Below are 21,932 nucleotides of genomic sequence, written 5' to 3'. Positions count from 1 at the left end.
ATTATAGACTGTTATATATATTAAATATAAATTATATTATATATTAAAAATATTATTTAATATTAAAACGTGTCCTAACGTATCGAAATATGTCATTTTTTCGAATTAACGTGTCGTGTCATGTCACGTGTCCCATGTCAGTGTCTGTGCATCATAGTTTATAACGACATTGATTAACGATACATATATTTGTGTAATATGAAAGAAACTAACAAACCCTCAGAATTTATTGTCGATGAGTAATTTAAATTTATGGGTTTGATGTTTGTCCCTTTTAAAAGTAGGGAATTAGTGATGGCAAAACGGGTCGGCTCGCCCCGACCCGCCGTCAACCCGCCAAAAGTGGGTTGGCCCGCCTCGCCTCTAGAATTTGGGTTGTAAATTCCAATCCGTCCTATTTTTTGGTGGGTTGGCGGGTCAACCCGTCTAAAAATAAAAAATAATTAAAAAAATAAAATAAAATATATTTTATTAATATTACAATATTACTTATTTTCAAATTACATTTTCCTTAATTTTTTTTCAACTTAAGCCTATGCTAATATTCAGTTATATATTCTTTACAAACTTATTTTTATCTCCATATATAAATTACCTTTATCATAAATAAAGTTTTTCTTCTTCTATTTTTCCAGAGAGTACTAAGATAACAAAAAGTTAGATATCACAATAGTTTAAAGACAAGTAAAATATTAACTAATAGTAAAAAAAAAAATTGGATCGGACGGGCCGACCCTCGCCAACCCGTTTTGACCCACAAAACCAAACGAGGCGAGTTGGTGGATTGAAATGTGTTACCCAACCCGCCCCGTTTTAGCAGGTTGACCCGTCGGGTTCAACCCATATTGCCACATCTATTTAAAGGATATAAGTTATTATTACAAAAAAAAAAAAGAATATAAGTTATATCATTTTAGGAGAGAAATAGACACTGAATGAAAATCATGGGAAGTGGTTTTTTTTTAAATTTTAATTTTAATTAAAAAATATTATTTTGTGTCTATTTCTAATATAATTTTATTTCATTTAAAATGACAAATATTTTCCCTAAATTTAAACAACATTTTTTTCGTAAGTTTTAATTCATCATAACAAAATCTATCTACTGTAATCATGTGCAAGTATGGAAAATGAAATGCGTATGTAACCCACGGGCAGTTTTTTTAAAGCAATGGAAATTACGTGGAAGAAACAATTCTACAAAGCACGAGATTAACTCTGATTGATTGTTATTTTTAAAAACAGTTTTTTAGTTTTTAGAACAAAAAAATTCGTTTGGGAAGACTTATTTTGTAAAAAATATTTTGAAAACTATAAATGTTTTCTTGTTTTTAGAATTAAATCTAGAGAACATGTGTGAGTTGTTTTTATTTTTTTTTTGGATTTTAACTTTCAAAATTAAATAAATATAAGAAACAACTGTTTCCATAACTATTTTACAAAACAGTTTTAAAAAAAAATAAAATTAGAACACAATCAAAGAGACGCCCTAAATAAAAACAACTTCCAAGATTATCAGATCTAGGGTCCAATGACAAATACAAAATTAAGAGGAAGTTCCATTTGGTATAATTAAGTGGCATAAAAAATCTAAAACACTTTAAACAAAGACTACCCAGTACTTCAAATGGAGCGATGACATCAAGTTGGGAACCAAGCCTCTCATCAGCAACCTTCGCAGCTTTCACCCTTAATTTGTTGAACTGCTTCTTTCCCTCGAAAACCAAATGTGCTCTTTCCTTTCTGTTCTTTTCTAGAACCCTTAACAGTATCATATGGTAGTTCCATCCAACCTCAGATGACAATCTACCTAGCAAGCAGTACTTGCGTCCCTTCTGAACCCTCAACACCTTCGTAGCATCAGGGACGACCATCCTTTTTATTTGTCATATGGATGAAGGATTCCCTCATAAACCTTCAAACGAAGAGCAGATTCCCATCGCTTCGTCTTACGGGGTATCATTCCACGGAATGGATGAGACCATGGGAACTGGGAAGGCTTGGTGTTCATGCGCTTGCGAAGTGACGGTGGGTTTGAAATGTTGCTTTACCTGATAATGTACCTTTATTTTTATTAATAAATAATTAAAAGGAAAATTATTTGTCATTTTTTTTTTTTTTTTGATAACATAAAGTTATGTCATTTGAAGAGAGAGATAGACACAAGAAAATTTTTTTATTTAAAATTTAAATTAAAAAAAATTACTCACTTTCTATCTCATGATTTTCATTTCTTGTGTCTATCTCTCTTCAAATGACATTACTTATGTCATTTAAAATGACAAACACCAAACCATTAATTAAATGTTATGAAATTTGTTTTTTTATATAAGTTACAATTGAACTAACCTAATACAATACAACCTACTTAGATCACTTAGCACTAGCACAAATCTAGCGTGTGTTTGGTTTGGTAGGAGATAAAAAATAAAAATTTAGAAAAATAGGATGAGAAAAATTATTTGTCTATATTTGATATGAGGTGAAGTAAAAATATGTGAGATAAAATTTTTTTCCATCATTTTCTCTTTTCTATGTAAAATGGTTATGGAAGATTATCATTGAAAGGGTGTAATTATTCTTTCCATATAATTGAAAAATTGACACACAACATCAATAAAATTAATCCAATATTTTCAGAAAAAATTTGATCTATCAAACACCTCTTGCTAAAAAAAATTCCTCAACTAATCGACCCGGTGACTTATATTGCATGTTTTGCCCAGTTTCATTAGAAACATGTGCTCAGTGTCATGACATTCCTGCATGTATTTTGAAATTGCATTTAATATGACAACAGATTATAAAAATTAAAAACTGACTTGCTAGTTTAGTTTATTGCGTAACAGATAACAGTCTCCATAGAGGGGCTGAAATCTGCTAGGAAGGAGCACAAATTATAGCAGATCTTGTTCAGAATTTCTCTTAATTTATCTTTACCATATATAACACGCTCCTCATTTAAGCTATACAATATATTAATATCTTATAAATTGATTTTAATTTATTATATTTTTATAATATTAAATTTAAATTATATTTTATAATATTAAATTTTAAATTATCAATGATTTTTTCAAAAAAAAAATTAATTTTTCTCCAAATTAAATCCATAATTAATTTTTCCTGAATAAACCCTAGATCTATTTCTTTATAAGACAAATCTTAAACTTATTTTTAATCAATCATAATCAATATTCATTAATAGAGACACTTAATCAATGAAAATAACTATTTAGAAATAAATAAATTTATTCCTTAATTTTATTATATTATATTATATTATTATGTAACAAAAAAAATATTATATTTTATTATTGTTTGATTTTTCAATGAATCAGTTTTTCTTTGTTATTTAAATTCTAGTGTCGTTAAATGTTGCATTCTCCGTATATAATTTCTAATTATTTAGTTTCAGTATTTGCTAAATTGTTTCAATCTTAAATTAATGAAATTTAGCTCCCTACTTTATTAGATTGCAATTTTTTTTAACAATGCTGCATTAATCCATTGAGTTTATATGATTTTTATTTTTTTTATTTTCTGAAATTGATACCAATTTGTTAGGAACCTCCAACCGTGCAATGAATTAAATCAACACAAAACAGAACTATGAGACTGAATAATCTGTTTTTTAATATATGCTTCTCGAAAGAAATTACAAAGAGAGACGTTACTTCATAGACAAATTCATAAACTGGAATCTATTACAATGGATTTAATTAAAGAGAAACAAATCTGCAGAAAAGAAAAAAGATAACTGTGAGACACTTGGAGAGGTCTTACTCTCTCCCAAGATACCAAATCCTCTGATATGCTTATCGTTACCCCCTTCAATGCTCAGCACCTCCCATAACCCTTGGTATCCTCTGATATACTTATCGTTACCCCCTTCAATGCTCAGCACCTCCCTATGGGCGCCCTCTTCACGCATGTATTATGTTGGGGCACTTTTGTCATCCCATACAGCTGGTACAGTATCATTCACCTCTGTGCCTCCAACTTCAGTAACCTTTCTATTATTGCTTGAGCCCACTTCTGAACTTTGAGCCCAGTTTTTTATCCTTATGATATACCTGCTTGAGTGGGTTCACAACAAGACTGTGATTGACTCCACAAAGATAGGAATAGATTCTGGTGTTTAATTTTAGATAGGAATAGATTCTGGTGTTTAATTTTAAATACAAGGCCAGTGGTTTGGAATGGAGGAGACATTAGATTCAGTTACATTTTATCAACAGTCACAGTCTATCTTTGGTTAAACAGTACCAACATTATTTGAAATTGAAACTTAAATCCCAACTACTGTAATGCTAGCCATGTGCATAATGTTCAAATGATTTAAATCATTTTAAAAATTAAACTAAATCAGTTAAAAGCTAGGTTTTTAAAAAAATAATAATAATAATTCAAAAAATTTATCCACTTTTTAATTTTGGATGTGATTTGAATATTTTTTATTAAATAGTTTGAATATGCATGCTGGATAACCAACCTATCCATTTTAAGGAAAAATAAACAATAACGACGAAGTTAAGCCAGCAGTTAGTAGTGTAAATAAACTAGGTTTTAACTTAAATAAGACCTGTGTAAAAGATATTGATTATAACGGCATTGATTAACTATAAGATATATTTGTGTAAGTTGTAATGTAAGAGTAACTAACAAATCCTCAAAATTTATTGTCGATGAGTCATTTAAGCGATTTTTTTCATACGTTTTAATTCATCATAACAAAATTTATCTACCAATAATCATGTGCAAGTATGGAAATTGAAATGCATATGGAATCCAGCATGCAAAGCAACATTTTAAGAAGAGTAACCCATGGGCAGTTTTTTTTAAAGCAATGGAAATTACGTTAATGAATTTTATATTTTGAAGAGTAACCCTGGAATCCAAACGACGTTGTTTTAAGATTAAGATTAAAAATAAAAGATATTTTGAAAATTTTATATTTTTCTTTGTATAATGAATTTTATTAAAATAATATTTATTTTCAACTTTTAACCAAAAAACAATGCCGTTTTGGAAATGCAAGAGACAATTTTATCTCTTCTTAAAAAACATTTTTTAGAAAATAGGTCATTGGCTGATTTTTGCAAAGCCTGCCATATATACAAACATATAGGCTACCCTAAGTTGTATTATTTATTTTCATAAAAATAAAATAAATATTTAAATAATTTAATTAATAAATTTACTTTTTAATATGTTTTTAATTCTTGAAAAATATTGAAGACTTAATAGATTTAAATAGGCTAACAGATTTATGGAGACTTTTAATTTTTAATACAGTCCAAGACTTAATATATTTTATATGCTTTAACCTATTTAAATTAAACTCTAACCTTGACTCAATTCATTTACACTTAATGATAATATACATATATATATATATATATATATATATATATATATATATGTAAATTGACTCAATATATTTAGAATAACCTCATCCGGTAATTTTTTTTAATGTGATAGACTCTTCTTTTGTTGACTTTATTCAAATTGAAATTCCCCATTTGCCTGTAACAGAATTAATGAATCTGGATTGTCAACTTCGTTCAAATTAAAAATGATTATAATAATTTATAAAAAATAAGTGTATTAATCCATAATTTATTGCCTCACTTTTTGGAAACAAGTTTCACAGCTATATTTAAGGTAAGCTTCAATATCCTTGTTGCTTCCAAATAATTCACTATCAAAATTTCATTATTAACTAAGTCAAAATTTCTATTTTTCTTTTTCAAAGCGAGGGTTGAGCGGGGTCTTAAGGTAATGATAAAATACATCCATGTATAATAAATTTTGAGGGTGTCTTTTGAGCAGTCAAATCCTCACAATTTATTATTGATAAGTAATTTTAGTTTAAAGACTTTAAATTTAAAGAATTCTAGTACATCTTAACAGAATTTATCTATTAATAACATGTGATGATAATACCAAAAAAAAAAAAAAAAACATGCGAGTATGAAAAATCAAATGCATAAAGAACTAATTAAGGATATTCATCAATTTAAGAATTCTCTTTGCATAACAGTTTACTCGGGCTTCTTTTTGTGGTTGGATTAACATCTATGGAATCAACAATATTTGCTTCTTCTCAACTGCTCTTTTTTTGTGGGGTTTTATGTAGTAACTTAAAAGGCTTAAAGGAACCTGTACCGTTGGGATCTACGAGTTCAATATATTCCCTTTGAAGGGATAAGGATCACTATATAGGTAATGTTGCTAGCAAAGGTACACACAAGTTAGGCAGCAATGTCCCAAGTATGAGTTAGATGAGTTTTGGGGATGGGGTCTGTGTGTGTCTATTAGGGCTTATTTATATGAACCGAGTGATGATACATAAGATATCCCATTGCCTGGAGATGGAGGGGTATTTATAGGAGGATGAGATGCTCACCTCACGTGAATAGGTGAGCTGGGTCAACTATTCTTGGAGAGTGTTAAGGATGACTGATACTGTTGTGGTTGCAGTGATGCTGCTCCTACTAGGATGGTGGCAGTCACTGTTGCTACCTCTGTAGGAGGGAAGCTTCCATTTAGGGGTTTGGGAAGACCTTCCAACAGAGTGGACATCCCAAGGTAAGACATTTTATTGTCTTACCTTGGGGATACTGTCACCTGGAAAACAGAAGGGAAGGAGGGTTGTTAGTTTTCGGTCAGCAAAGCTGACATGGACGCTAGGAGAGACTTTGGGCCTACGACACTGGGCCTCAAAGACATGGGCCCTCCAAAACAGAACCAATCATGAACGAGTTATGGCTAAAAGAAACCTAATTATTTGTTGAGAGCATAGCAAGTTTGTCATTTTTTTTATGTTGATAATATCTTACATGCTTGTAACGATGTATATATTTTGAGACTATAAAGGAATGTTAAATAATTTTAACATGAAAGATATATGAGAAGTTTTTTGTTTTGGCGATTAAAATTCACGGTGTTACTGTGTTTTTGTTGGATTTATTAATTTTAGAAAGAATATATTAATCTTGTACTTTAATGATCTAATGTATTGGATTGTGAATTCGGGGATTAATAATAAGAATAAAGTAATATTATTGAAAAGATTAAGGTTATATGTTTTGATGAAACATTCGGGATTTTTATCTCAGCAAATTTTAGCTTTTTTTTTGTTCAAGGTAATCAGGAAAATTTAAACTAAACAAGCGTACATACATATTGATTTTTCAATTTCATATTGATTTCATGAGGAAAGAAATAATATTGATTTCATATTCATATTGATTTCATGATGAAAGAAACATGTTGTACATACATATTGTATTAACTTTCAAATTTCAAACCTAACAAAGTATTTAACTAAATTAACCAGGTATGGCAATTGGCAAGTACTTATTTGGTGAGATAGGCATTGAAAATTGCAAGTTCCACAAAGAATCATGATATTCACTCTCAGCTGTATTGTTCTAATATTTCATACTCTCAAGTCTAAACCTATACATGCATGTGTGGTCTAATAGCTCTTTGTTCATTATATTATATGTTTATGTTTAAATTGTTTAAGCGCAAAATATCATGGGATTTTATGAATTTGTTCATAATATTGACTTGTGAATGTAATTGATTAAATTATATTAAATATATTTTGAATTTTTATAGCTGTGATCTGATTTTTATAAAAATTTTCATATAAAATATATATTTAATTTTATAAATTTGATCTGATTTTTATAAAATTTTTCATATAAGATATATATTTAATTTTTTTAATTTATAAAATCGGATTAGCGAAGTCATCCCATGAACTCCCAATTAAACCTACGACCCTTGACGTTGGCCGATAACTAAGGCGTGTTTTTAAACACCGTATAGAACAGGAAAGGAACAAGAGTAGTATATGAAATTGGACTAATCGAGCAAGGTTAAAATAAAAATTTAGGGAAAATAAATATTAACTTGAGTAATAAAAAAGGCAAATCAGAATTTTGATTAAAGAAGATAAATTAAAATATTAAGATGAAAGAAATTCAAATATGGAGATAATGGTACTACAAAAAAATCCTCCGAGTCGAACAATGTTACTGTTAACCCTGATTAATTAAGTATGGAGTGCATATCAGAATTTTAACTTTAAAATTTAAATATTTGAAGATAGATGTAAATTTAAAAAATATTAATGATTTATAAAATTCTTAAAAAAAATTCGGTCAAGCCAAATAAAACAGAATCTAAACATTCAAAAAATAAAGCGTATGAAAATATAATTAATTTTAAAAAAAGAAAAATTTGAAGAAAAAACTCATATATAGATATAATATATGAAAATAGTTTCACTTATATAAATTATGGGTTCGCTTTTTCTGCAGTTACTACAAATAAAGATAAGTTATCTGCAGTAAGCTTAATACGACGTCGTTTTGGGCAGAAATCATGATATTTTTGTAATTTTAATTTATTTCAGAATTATAATAGTCTTTATATTTATAATTTTTTAAGATTTCAATATCAAAACTACGTCGTTTTGAGAATAAATGCAAATAACTTATTTGCATTAACTACATAAACATCTTTTCCATAAATTATATTTTATAATTTACTAAAAAAAAGTCACTTCAATTGAGTGTGCAGAATATATGTGATTTATAAAAAAAAAAAACAAAAAAACAAACAAGAGTGATATGGGGCAGAAAAAAAGTGAATAAGACACTAAAGTTTAACCCTTGATAGCTTCAATTACTAATACTATCCCTTTGTTTAGACCAAACCCAATTGCCCGACCCGCAAACGCAGACCAATAATCTCTTTCGGGTTCGACCTTTCTCTCACGAGTCCCACTGCAGGTATAATCATCCCTCTTCCATTCTTTTCATTTTCATCACTTCCATTATGCTATTCATTTCATTATTTAAGATTTATGTATCTTTTTTCATAACAAATTAATTTGTGCATCTTCTTTTATTTTGATTTTGATGTTACATATCGTGATTGTTTGTCAAGCAAAAAAATTGCGGTGAATGTGATGCAGAGTAGTATATTTTACCTCTTGCACATAACAAGAGATGGATGAAAGGAATTTATAAATGTAAGGTGGTGTTAATTGTAACCGTGGTAATTGAAATCTCATGAATCGTGGTTCGATTCTGACGATAGCGAGCCAAATAGCCGCTGTGCGGTGACGAACCAAGGCTATAATTTTCTGAATTGCAACAATCATACTGCATTTGCGTAGTAATAGTAACCCTTATTTAGAACTTTTGTTTAACTTATTTTTATCTTTTTTTGGTATCGTTTTTGTATTGTTGTATAGATTTCTAGATTTCACTTATTGATGTTTTTTTCTCGCACGACTAATCATTTTCCTTCATTCTCTTAGATCACAATAATACCATTAATTCTATCGACAGTGATCAAATTTCTTGCCAGTTATTGCTTTCTTTTCAGGAAAGAGTTTGAAGGTAGATTATACGTCATTGTCATGGTCAATGCCACTAAAGGAGTGTTTATTTCCTGGTAACACAAGTTTCTTTCTTGGTGCATTCTTATTCCTATTTGAAATTTTTACTCATATAGTGTTTCAAGTTGTATAATTGACGACTGCAATTTTTTCTTAGCTTTAAAACTTCTGGCAAGTTTCTTTGCAATTGCCGGAACCTCTACAATAATCGTATGGATTGTTTTTCTATTCATTATTGTATAGTTTTTTAAGGAAAAAAAAAGAGTACTGCAGATCTGAATATTCAACTTTTTGTTTTCAAAGCTCTAAAACATCTTGCAAGCTGTTTAATTAAAATAAAAATAAAAAATCGTGCAAGCTTGTTTGCAATTTTTGGAACCTCTACAATAATTGCAAGGGCTGTTTTTTCCTTTCATTCTTTGATGGAGAAGTGAGTGAGTTGTTCTTTCTGGGTTTAGAACTTCTTGTCATAAGCTTTGGTTTATTGACAATTTACTATGTTAACAGCAGTCACAGTTGTCCATTTCTTTCAAAATACAAAGTCACTGACCCAATCTTTTGATGACGTAATTTCTAGCAGCTGGAGTAGACATGCTTTACTGTTAGTTAATCTTTTCTTTCAGCTCTGTATTCCTTCTGTAGTCTGCATAAAAGATTAGCAATATTGCTTTGTGCAGTGACATACCCATGGCCCAATATATCATCAATATGAATGCTTCACAGCCAGCATCTGAGAAGTTCATTATACATATCTTGGATAATACCCACATGTTTGTTCAACCCCATGTCGAGCAAATGATACGAAGTCAAATTGCGAAGTTTAGAGACGACAATACATATGCTAAGCCCAATTGATTCCGAACGGCTTTTATGTTCTATGCTATATCTCTAAATGAAATATTCTGGCACATTTGATGTTGATTAGTAGTTGATTTTATTAAACCCGTTTCTTGTATCCATATTTATCTTCTTGAAAAAATGATATTATTATAGTGACAATGTGTCTTTCACTTTCATGATAATGTTTCCAATGGTGCAACCGAGATAAATTGATTGATAGAATATAACTTGACAACAATAGATGTGTTTTGGTCCACATGGATCTGTACAATCATTTCCTTCATTTACAAATGTTTATCAGCCCAGTAAAGGGAGAGCTAAGACTCCATCCGACAAGTGAAATTAATTTCTCAATGAAGTAGTTTTCTCCTCTTCTTTTTTTCCAACTTCCCCGTTCACTAGGAGATAGATTGAAAATGTCAAGAAAAAATAATACCAGTTTGGTTCAAGACTTCAATTTGATCAAGTGTGAATACGAGATTAATGAGCACAAGGGCAGACAGAAAGAGAGTGCAGAGAGAAGAGACTCGATTCTCAGTATTTGCCAGCCATCTTTTTCCTCTCTGCCTGCATTTTAAATCCATTTTTTTTTTTTGTCATAAATATTTGAGAACTGCTAGTTCGTTTTTCAGTTGGAGTTACGGTAATAAGAGTTAAACCATCTCCCCCCTCTTTAATAGGAAAAGTAACGAACATATATATATTGTCGGGTAAGTCCCCTTAATCAGGACTTTTCGTTTAGGCACATTCATTTAGTTGTAACAAACTGATATGACTCAGTATGCTCATACGGCCTTCCACAACTAAAGCACATCAGGATTCAGGATGCATAACATTTAATCTAAAATGCCCGCGTACAGCACAAAATGTTTTAATCTAACCTAAAATAGCCCAAATCATCAACCATCGCAGTCTGCAAAATTTCAAATCAATCTATGCATCCTAATGAAAAAGATAAGGGGCATTGTTAATCTCACGTGTCATGTTGCGGGACAAATTTTATTCCTACAAAAGAATAAAAAAATTAAACTGAACTATGAATTGAACTGCACTTAAAATAACTAGTTTTAAAAAATCAGTTCATAAACTGAATTATTTTTTTTTCTTTTTTTTCTATTTTATTTATTTATTTATTTATTTAATGGCTTCTTTTATTTTTATCTTTATTTCTTTAATTATTTTTTCTTTTCTTTTCTTTTTTTTTCAGAATAGTTTCAATCCGAACTGATTCCGAATCAACCGAATTTTTTCGAACCGAACTACATTAACCAATTCGGTTCAATTTTTCAAAAAATTCAATTTAATTCGACCTGTTCACACCCCTAATAAGACATCGATACTTGTGATGTATTTTCTTTTATTTTAAAAATAATGAACCCTACATTGGTTGTGTCCCTATGAAGCAACATTATTTCTTGTTTTTCCCCTAACTTCCAAGTGCATTTGCTCTAGTTATTGTTTTGGCAAGAGAGAGAACACCAAATTATACTCATTACATATAATCCAAATACCTGAGATATATAAGGACTTTTAATCCACAAATTAACTGGGGATACAAATCACATGCTTTGGGAAGCTACTTGTCCTTTTAAAGCACCGCACATAATGATTATACCCTCTACAGAAGAAAATAACCAAAGCGCACTGCAGTTTCAACGCTTTGAAGTGTAAATTCTTCAGCCCTCCAGAATACAAAATGTACAGGGTTATTTCTGAAATCAGCTAAAATATTTAGCCAATATAACCAATCACCTTGGCTTGCAATGAGCAACACAAGAACCTTTCACTTCTATTTTTCATTAGCAACTTGTCTATTGGGTAGATAAGAGATTATCAAGGATCAGCCCTTACGATGAACCCAGCAAGAAACCAGGCATCCAATTGGAAAATGTATGACATCTTTGTAATGCTATTGGCATGATTAGTAAGCAGACAACAATCTATTAGCATCAGCTCTTTGAATTCAACTTTTCCAAGAGGATCTTGTTGAGGAGACCTGGATTTGCCTTGCCTTTAGATAATTTCATCACCTGCATTTGAACAAATGTACATGACACCAAGATAACTAGAGGGGAAATAACATAACAATTGATTCCAGCTCTAGATGTTCATACCTGGCCAGCAAAAAAACCTTGTAGTTTAGTTTTACCTCCTCGATATTGATCTACCTGTTTCGGATTCTCTGCAATCACTTTGTCCACCATTTTTTCAATCTCCACAGGATCTACTATCTGTCATTAACAAGCACATTCTCACATTTTCTTTCTTTCTCAGCATAAAAAAATAAAGCCCCAGAGAAGAGGTTTCACACTTAATGTTCAAACCACCTCAAGGAATTCTTTTGCTTTTAAAAACTTAACAAATAACATATCAAATATCGCAAAATCCAAATAATCCACGTTATAGTTGTTGAATTTACTACTAACCCAAACACTTAGCAACTTTATTTTGTTTTTAAAACACAACAAATAAATCTCATATATCACCAAATCAAAAAAATAAAAAATAAAAAATAAAAAAAATCTAGGAAAGTTGCTAAATTTGCAACTAAACTCAAGCTAGCAACTTCATGCTTCAGTATCAAAAGAATTATGTTGTCCCTTGCTAAAGGTTCAATCACACCACTTGGTAAAAATTTCAATATCGTTGATCCTACAGCTGACCTGAACCAAGTCCTTTTTGTCAATTAGTTCCTTAACACTTCCACCCTTGGCTAATAGCTCAAACAGTATCTGCAAACACATGAAAAAAATTGTAAACGTATAGAATGCAAAAATGTGCCCAAAAATATATAATTTAGCCCCAATTGTTTGATTGTCTTTTCTTCTTTTCCAATTAATTGAGACAAATAATTGAAGCGAACACAACACATGGACCCAACTGCCCTATACTGCAAGCAAATCAAAACCTAATCAAATAAGGCATTTGTATCCTAAGTCTAACTAGGCATGCAAGATGAAGCAGAAAAGGAATGGAACTGTTGAGAGAGAGAGAGAAGAGGAGCATATGTTGAAACCATGTGTTCCAACAACACCACGAACTCAATATTCATATAATGAATGTAATAAATAGAAGTATACAATAATACAATTTTCATAATTAATATATTTTCATAATACACTTAAACTAGACATAATAATTCACTTTCTTACAGAAACAAATATTAAAGTTTAATTATCATAAAGGATGCCCAACAATTTGACTTCAGAGGTCAACAAATTTTAAAAATGAATGCCCACACTTGGCTTGGTCCCCAGTTCAAATACACAAACACAATTAACTTCCAAACTGTATTTAAGCCTCTGGAAAAAAATCAATGAGAAAAACTAGAATATGTGATTAGAAATATAACTGCTGGGTGCAGCTTAATATTTCAAAATTGGGTGTCAGAATCAGTGAAGCTTAGACCCTAACTATGCACCACTTATTTGTGCCAAAGCAAACTATACCTCCTTCCCAATCTTGCCACTGATAACTCCACCTTTAATGGAAGCTATCAACTCAGACAGCTCTTCAGGTGTAAGCCTTATTTCATTTATGGTCAACTTTTCATTTTTCATGAAGGCAGCAATATCACTCATTATCCAGTTGGCGACCAACTTTGCATCAGCACCCTTTGCAAGAGTAGTATCAAAAAATTCTGCAACCTAATACATCCATTCAGAAAATAAAAATCATGTTAAACCATTTGTAGTACTACAACTTTCTCGACATTTACTTTTTAGCATTCTAATGTGCTGTGCAGTGTTTTTATTTTGCTGGAATTAAATTAGTTGGTTTCTTGGTATCTTGTTTTCATTGCGGACCATTGTGTATATAAACAATTTGGAAATTATTTTATGTTTTCATCTAAACATGTATTTGCATTAAGCCCTACACCCCAAGAAAAAGAAAAGAAAAGGAAAGAGCTACATAGAATGGTTTTGTGGCCAGTAATTTGCAGAAGTCTAGTGCATAGTCAACTTTTATGAGTTTGTATTTTGGATTGTGACAATTTGCTGGCAGAATCTAATGGTATTTCAGTGACCAGAATCTAATAGGTCTTCCTTCCTGACATGAAAAAAGTAGATATTGAGCAAAATACGATGCCATTTCCTGTTAAGCTTTCTGCAAAAGTCATTATGAACAATATTTATAGGTCTATCGTTTGGATTTTTGCATTGCTTGTAGGGTGTTTCTTGGGTGCTGTCAAATCTTATAATAGATTTCCTAACAATATGGATACAATAGCACAGTAATTGGACATCTACTAGGAAGTAGTTACTTATCTATTTCTATCCTAATCTTTAGTACATTGTTATTAAGAACATGTATTTTCAGTTGCGTGCATCACACTGGAACAAAATCTTGTAACCTTGGAAAACAGCAGAGAACTCACATTTTTATCATTAGCCAGGAAAAGAACATCTTGCATGCTTAAGCCCATCTTCTCGTATCTTCTACGCTTAATTTCTGGAAGCTCTGGTAAAGAATTTTGAATACCATCAACATACTCATGGGAAAGGATTACTGCTGGAAGGTCTGGTTCCGGAAAATATCGATAATCAGCAAGCCCTTCCTTTTTCCTCATTGTAATTGTTCTCTGAACATAATAACAGATATTTAGGGGAATAGGTCTGAAGGAAGAGAATGCTATCTTGTACCTGCTACACTAAACGAGAAAGAAAACAACAACAAAAATCACAATATAGTACTAGCCTGAGTGCCTTCTTCCCATAGACGAGTTTCCTGTACTATCTGATCTTCATGGCCTTGACTGTGGAGTAGTACTTGCCTTGAAATTTCAAAATCAATAGCTCTGCCCATTGATGCAAATGAGTTCAAATTTTTTATTTCAACCTGCCAGTACAATTGATCGTATTAGCTGCTAAATCTGTAATAGAGTAATATCGTTTTGTGGTACTTTATTTCTGCAAAAAGCAAGGGACAGGTCATTTTTGTAGAGTATTGCAGCAATATGATAAGACAAGTCAATTTTCTCATCTGCAAGATGTGTTTGTAACATTTCTCTTCATTTTATTCTTTCATAATAATGGCCAAAAACTCTGCAATTAATCATTTTCTCCGAAAATAAAAAACAAATTAATCATTTCAGATAACACCTTCCCTTTCCCACCCAACACAAGTGGAAGTAAAATAAAATAAAAAAAGTGCAAATTTATTGAGAAAATGTCATGATATCAAGGTAAGTATCACCCAAAATTTCACGCAGTTGACATTTTTGCTTACAAAGACTTCTATTTCACAGGGCATCAAAACACTGATATATTGTGACATATGGCTTGAAAAGATAATGATTATCATGCTCATGTAAGTCAGGCCTTGGCAGAAACAGAACCAATCGTGAATTGACCTCCAACAACTCATTCCAAGTTTCTGACATGTTGAAAAGGATGCTATCTTTGCATAAGTGAAACAAGGAAAATAGTATGCAATAATACAAGTTTAACTGTAAATTATACTTTTAATATCTTTCATCCTTAGCATTGCAGAGAGAAAGCTCAACTTTTATCCAGATTCTCTCATAATAATGACTAATTAGAGTAGGGATAAAATTGACGAGTGTAAACAAAGGGTCCATTCAATTTCAACATCAACACCAAGAAGTTTCATAATAATGTACCAAAAGTTCAATTAGGTGTGTTAAAAGCCTGTAATTATCGAAGAAATAGCTAGATACCTTTGTCCCAAACTTTGATTGCCCAATAGGTCGTATTGATACATTCACATCACAACGAAGAGAACCTTCTTGCATATTGCCATTGCTCACTCCCAAATACCGAACCAACCTCTGTACTTCTGCTGCGTATTCTGCTGCTTCAATACCATTTCTCATATCAGGCTCAGAAACTATCTCAAGCAAAGGTACCCCTGCCCTATTTAGATCAACCTATCAAGAAAGATCACCAACTTTAACATACTTATATCATAGATAAAGGTTAATTATACCCCCAAGAAATTTGTGAAGCTGATCCAATATAAAGATTTGTTCAAATAAATATAAATGTATTAATGAACAAATACACTCCATCAATGGTCCACATTATTGAAGGGTGCCGGAAACTTATTTAATTCAGAAAAATAGATACAAAACCAATAAGAAATCATATTAAAGACTGAAGCGAGAAATAACAAAAATTAAATCCAAAAAGGAATGTTACAACTTGCAAGCTGAAAGAAGGGAAAGAGAAACTACCTGTGAGTAATTTCCATTTTCTGTATGTAGCAGCTTCCCTGCATCCTCTTCCATATGAACCCTAGTAATGCCAAACCTCTTGTGGCCTCCACCAAACTCCACTGGAATATCCAGATCAAGATAACCACCAGCAGCAATTGGCACATCAAACTGAGAAATCTGATACCCTTTTGGAAGATCTGGGTAGAAATACTGCTTCCTATCAAACTTGGAGTTGAAAGCCAACTTGCAATTAAGAGCAAGTCCCAACTTTACAGCAAACTCAATGACCTTTGAATTCAAAACAGGCAAAGAACCAGGCAAACCCATGCAAATGGGACAAATGCAGCTATTGGGAGGAGACCCATAATTGTAAGGACAACCACAAAAGGCTTTTGTGAGAGTTGAGAGCTGAACATGGGTTTCAATACCAATGATAGCTTCATAATCTTTTGGGATTTTGTCAAGTTTCTTGGACTGTGTACTTGTTGAAGCTTTGGTTTGTGGCTGTTGTTGTTGTTGTTGCCTTTGTTGAGTGTCTGTTTGAGATTGTGTGGCTTTGGTTGTACAGTACAAAACCCCATTTCTTCGTCTGAGTAGTGATGTTGGATAAAGCAGAAAGGGGTTAACTTGAAAGCTTCTGAAAATTGTTGAAGCCATTTTAGAAGTTATTAGAAGACAGGAACGAACAACCTTAAAAAAATCAAATCAAGTTTTGCGGCCAAAAATGTTGTCTTATTCTCAGCAATGAACAAATTCTGTGTCACCCATCAGAGTGTGAGCCTAATGCTGCGTTCTTGGCCAACGACGACTCGGGGAAAGAAGATCAAGGTGATAACCCATTATCACCCCTAAACGCGTCGTTTCCTAACTTTTTTTTTTAATTTTTATTAAATAATAAATTGAAAAATCTCCAAACAATTTACATGAATTAGCACTAATAAAAATATATGTGAGTTGAGCGTTTTTTTTTTTTTTTTTTTATAATTTTTGATTCACATTTACAATTTCATAATTTTTTAAATAAAGTTGCAAAATGATACATGACTTGCAACATTTTTTTCTAAAATAAATTGTTGAAGTAGTATATCACATGCATGTCTTATTTGAAGGTACTGTGCGCGTGCGAGCAAAACAAGTTGTGCCTCTCTTATCATGCGCCACTTCTATCCCATTAGTAAGGAGTAAGTTGTCACCTCACCTATGTTCTGATGTTCACAACTTTAGTCCAAGTTGTCTTATTCGTACCACCTCTATGACATATACGGGGGGAAATAAGAGTATCTCATGCATACGACTTCATATGAATAATATCAAAAATAATAATACATATTTCATGCTTGGTGTGGACGACCTTGTTAAAAAAACAAAATACTATAAAGCCATAGGTCTCACCCACGACTTTGTACAATTTACACTATTCTGATAATTAATTTTGAAGTTGTACTAATTTGATTAAAAAAGAAAAAGTGTTACACCACAGGTGAAAAATCCCAATAATAAAATATATTAGTCATATACCACGCCTTTTAAAATATCTTATATTAGCCATTTCTTTTGGGGGTTCACTTGGATAATAAAAAAGAGAGTATCATATTACTTTCATAAAATTATAGACTTAATAATAAAAGTTATATGCAGACTTATTAAGTAATAAAAGTTATAAACTAGATTACCAAAAAAGACAGTTATAAACTAAATAATAAAATATCTGTAATTTTTACAAACTGTAACTTTTATTACTCACTTAGTAATAAAAAAAAAAGTACGGTAGTTCTTTTTAAGGGAGTATAGAAGTCCATCCCATTTTTCATAACATAAATTGTACCTTCGTTGATAACATGAAGTCATGAACCATGCAGAGCAGCTGTTGAATCTGGCAGGTATTGCTTCAATAATTAATGGGACGAGATAAATGTTAAGTGGACCTTTCCTGGTGAGGGATGGATCAACAGATGGAGCATGTAAATGGACTGAAAGAAGGATGACTTGTGGGGGTGTCCCTAGAAATAGTAGCGGGAGATTGGTGTTGGAGTTCACAAAAACCTTGGATGTGGTAACTTCTTAGTGGCAGAATCGTGGAGTATTAAGTTGGGGTTTCTGAAATGTGTGGATAGAAGGAGATTCTACAACTATGATAAAGTTTGTGAAGGAAAAGGTGTGAGAGATACAAGCCCTTTTACTCATTGGTAAATTGAATCAAGTCTCTTATTAAGGCCTTGGCGTGTTCAAGTCAAGTGCAGGAATCATGTGGTAGATTGGCTTGCAAATAATGCTTTTACCCAGGACTGGAATGTTCCTTTTTTTGTAAATCCACCCTAGAAGTGTTGTAACTTAATTCGTGCGAACATGATGAGCAGTCTTACAAGAACACAAAAGGAAAGAAAGAATAACCATTTTGTATTTCTCAATGAATGAAAATGAAGTACAAGTACCGATATTTATACTACATATTAGGCATCTGTACTACAATGTAAAAGTTTAAAGTGAAGTACAAATCCTACACTATTAGTTTCTTCAGTTCCTAACTAACTTACATAACAGATAATTGTCAATAACAGATAACTGTCACTTCAGAAACTTTACATTGTATTACCCCCCCCCTCAAGTTGGGGTGTGAATGCTTAACAAACCTAACTAGGAAATCAATTCTTTGAAGCGTGTAGGTTGAAGAGCTTTAGTGAAGAAGTCGGCTAACTGAGATGAAGTAGATATAGGAAGAAGATGAACTAAGCCAGAAGTGATCTTTTTCACGAACTATATGACAATCTATCTCAATATGTTTGCTACGTTCGTGAAACGCAGGGTTATGAGCTAGATAAATAGCCGATTGATTATCACAGTAAACTGAAACAGCTTGGGTAAGTGGCAAATACAAATCTTTAAAGAGAAAGGCAAGCCATTGAATCTCACATATAAGACTTGCTAAAGCACGGTATTCAGCCTCTGATGATGATCGAGAGACAGTGTTCTGTTTCTTGGATTTCCAACATATGAGAGAAGATCCAAGGAAAACATACATTCCTGTAATGGATTTCCGTGTATCAAGGCAGCATGCCCAATCTGAGTATGCAAATGCACGTAAAGTGAGAGAGTTTTCAGCTAGAAAGAACAGTCCTTGAGCTAGGGAGGCTTTAATGTATCGGAGAACTCTCAGTGCAGCTTGATAATGGATATCTGTTGGACAAGAGATGAATTGACTCAACTGTTGTACAACATGTGATATATCTGGTCTGGTTGTTGTAAGATAGAGAAGTCTTCCAACTAATCTTCTGTAACCAGAGATGTCATGATAAGGAACACCCTGTTCACGATGAAGTTTATTGGAGACATCCATGGGAGTAAAAGTTGTTTTGGCACCAAGCATACCAGAATCAGAAAGAAGTTCTAATGTATATTTCCTCTGATTAAGTAATAACCCTTTCTTTGATCTGGCAATCTCCAAACCAAGGAAAAATCGTAACTGACCCAAATCTTTGATGCTGAATCGTGCATCTAAGAATTGATTTACTTGTTTAATTTCTGCAAAATCATTTCCTGCAATAACAATGTCATCGACATAGACAATTAGAGCAGTAAATGAATTTGGAGAGGATTGAATAAAGAAGGAATGGTCAGCCACAAATTGGTGATAGCCAAGGTCAATAAGTGCAGATGTGAGCTTTGCATTCCATTGTCTACTGGCTTGTTTTAAGCTATATAGTGATTTGTTGAGTTTGCAGATGTGATTTGTTGAGTCTCCATGAAGAAATGTGTTGTTGACATCCATCTGTTCTAAATGCCAACCCTGTGCAGAAGCAATTGACAGTAACACTCGGATTGTTGTAATCTTGGCTACTAGAGAAAAGGTGTCAAAATAATCCACACCTTCAAGTTGAGTATACCCTTTTGCAACTAAACGAGCTTTGTGTCTCTCAACTGTTCCATCAGCTTTCAGCTTTGTTTTATAAACCCATTTACATCCAATGGGTTGTTTTCCCTTAGGCAGATCAACTAGGGACCATGTTCCATTTTTCTCAAGAGCTTTGATTTCAGCTTGCATAGCATCTTTCCAACACACATGTTTGATTGCTTCAGCATATGTTTTGGGTTCAACAGTCGAGCTACTGGTTAGACAGAAACTCTTGTAGGTGGGTGTACAGTGTTTATAAGACAACACAGATGATAAGGGGTGGTTAGTGGAAGAAGGTTCAAAGTGAAAAGAAGAAAAGGAGGATGGAGAAATACCTGAGTTGGATGTAGTTGCAGCTGCAGCGGATAAAGAACAATGATATTCTTCTAAATACTTGGGTGTACTACGAATTCTGGATGATTTTCTGACAGGATGAGTATCTGTATGCTGTGCTATGATTGTGGAATTGAGGTTTTCTTGGTTGGTATTTTGGTCAATGGGAATTTGAGTCAGAGATGGAGTAGGTACGAGGGGTTCCCAAAAATTATTTTGTTCAAAAGAAGGACAAGAAGAGGATGCAGGTGGAGTAGTGGGAGTTTTATTTGAAAAAGGAAATGTGGATTAAAAAAATGACATTTCTAGATACAATAATTGTTCTAGAATGAATATCAAAAAGTATAAAACCTTTGGTACCTGGTTTGATTCCCAAGAAGATTGTTTTGTGAGCTCTACTGGTGAATTTTGTTCTCTGGCTAGGTAAGGTGGAGGCATAGGCTAGACAACCAAATACTTTTAGGTGCACAAAGGTTGGTAGTTCCTTGTATAACAATTCATAAAAGTTTTATTATTAATGGTAGGAGATGTTATCCTGTTGAGAATGTGAACAACATGGGTAATGGTATAACACCATAAATGTTTTGGTAGGTTTGCTTGAAAATAAAGGGCTCTCGCTATGTTTAATATGTGTTGATGTTTTCTTTCAACCACTCCATTTTGTTGTGGTGTTTCAACACAAGATGTTTGATGGAGGATACCATTTGATGAAATGAAAGAATGCATCATAAATTCTGCCCCATTGTTTGTTCGAAAACATCTAATTTTGTTGTGAAATTGATTCTCAACTAAGGCAGTGAAGGTTTGGATGTGTCCACGTGATTCAGATTTATTTTTCATTAAGATGACCCATGTGAATCTTGAATAGTCATCAACTAATTTAAGGAAACATCTGAATCCATTAATAGAATGGGTAGAATAGGGTCCCCAAATATCTCCATGTATAAGATCAAAAGAATTAAGAGACTTATTTGAACTAATTGGAAATGGCAATCTTTTCTGTTTTGAGAATTGACATACATCACAGGAAGAAATCTTATTACATGAAATAGAAGGAACGGAATGGGACATATTCTGCATTGTTGAGTGTGAGGTGTGGCCAAGTCTTAGATGCCATAGGAAGGAACTATCTTTATTTGTGTTGCAGCAAAGGCTGACTTTCTGGGATATGTCTTTATTCATGCTGTAAATGGTGGAATTCTGCAGTTCAAGTATGTAGAGACTATCTATCCGCTTAGCTGAACCAATCTTCCTCATGGTTTGGT

The 21,932-nt window shown here is 32.3% G+C and overlaps 2 protein-coding genes and 1 pseudogene across 3 annotated transcripts; 1 reads left to right on the top strand and 2 right to left on the bottom strand.

The window, feature by feature from the left end:
• Positions 1-1,465: 1,465 nt before the first annotated feature.
• Positions 1,466-9,433, bottom strand: LOC133299757 (large ribosomal subunit protein uL13w-like; annotated as a pseudogene).
• On the top strand, positions 8,721-10,417 carry LOC133299760 (general transcription and DNA repair factor IIH subunit TFB5). Of its 2 annotated transcripts, none has more exons than XM_061499243.1 (3): positions 8,721-8,813; positions 9,397-9,483; positions 10,105-10,417. In XM_061499243.1, exons 2-3 carry the CDS (start codon positions 9,449-9,451, stop codon positions 10,280-10,282), a joined length of 213 nt encoding a protein of 70 aa, XP_061355227.1. In that variant the 5' UTR covers positions 8,721-8,813; positions 9,397-9,448; the 3' UTR covers positions 10,283-10,417. The 2 variants fall into 2 exon arrangements, with proteins under 2 accessions (XP_061355227.1, XP_061355228.1); XM_061499244.1 differs by having other exon boundaries at positions 8,739-8,813; positions 9,415-9,483.
• Positions 10,418-11,783: 1,366 nt separating this feature from the next.
• LOC133299761 (glutamyl-tRNA(Gln) amidotransferase subunit B, chloroplastic/mitochondrial) lies at positions 11,784-17,219 on the bottom strand. The gene is made up of 8 exons (XM_061499245.1): positions 16,464-17,219; positions 15,948-16,157; positions 14,966-15,106; positions 14,646-14,849; positions 13,717-13,914; positions 12,931-12,999; positions 12,382-12,498; positions 11,784-12,297 (listed from the first exon to the last, which is right to left on the bottom strand). Exons 1-8 carry the CDS (start codon positions 17,100-17,102, stop codon positions 12,217-12,219), a joined length of 1,659 nt encoding a protein of 552 aa, XP_061355229.1. The 5' UTR covers positions 17,103-17,219; the 3' UTR covers positions 11,784-12,216.
• Positions 17,220-21,932: the final 4,713 nt, after the last annotated feature.

Source organism: Gastrolobium bilobum, unplaced genomic scaffold (genome assembly GCF_033153095.1).
Source record: "Gastrolobium bilobum isolate Gb01-03AN ecotype WA unplaced genomic scaffold, APGP_CSIRO_Gbil_v1 utg12771, whole genome shotgun sequence".
Classification (NCBI taxonomy): Eukaryota; Viridiplantae; Streptophyta; class Magnoliopsida; order Fabales; family Fabaceae; genus Gastrolobium; species Gastrolobium bilobum.
This window is presented reverse-complemented; position numbering and strand designations above follow the sequence as displayed.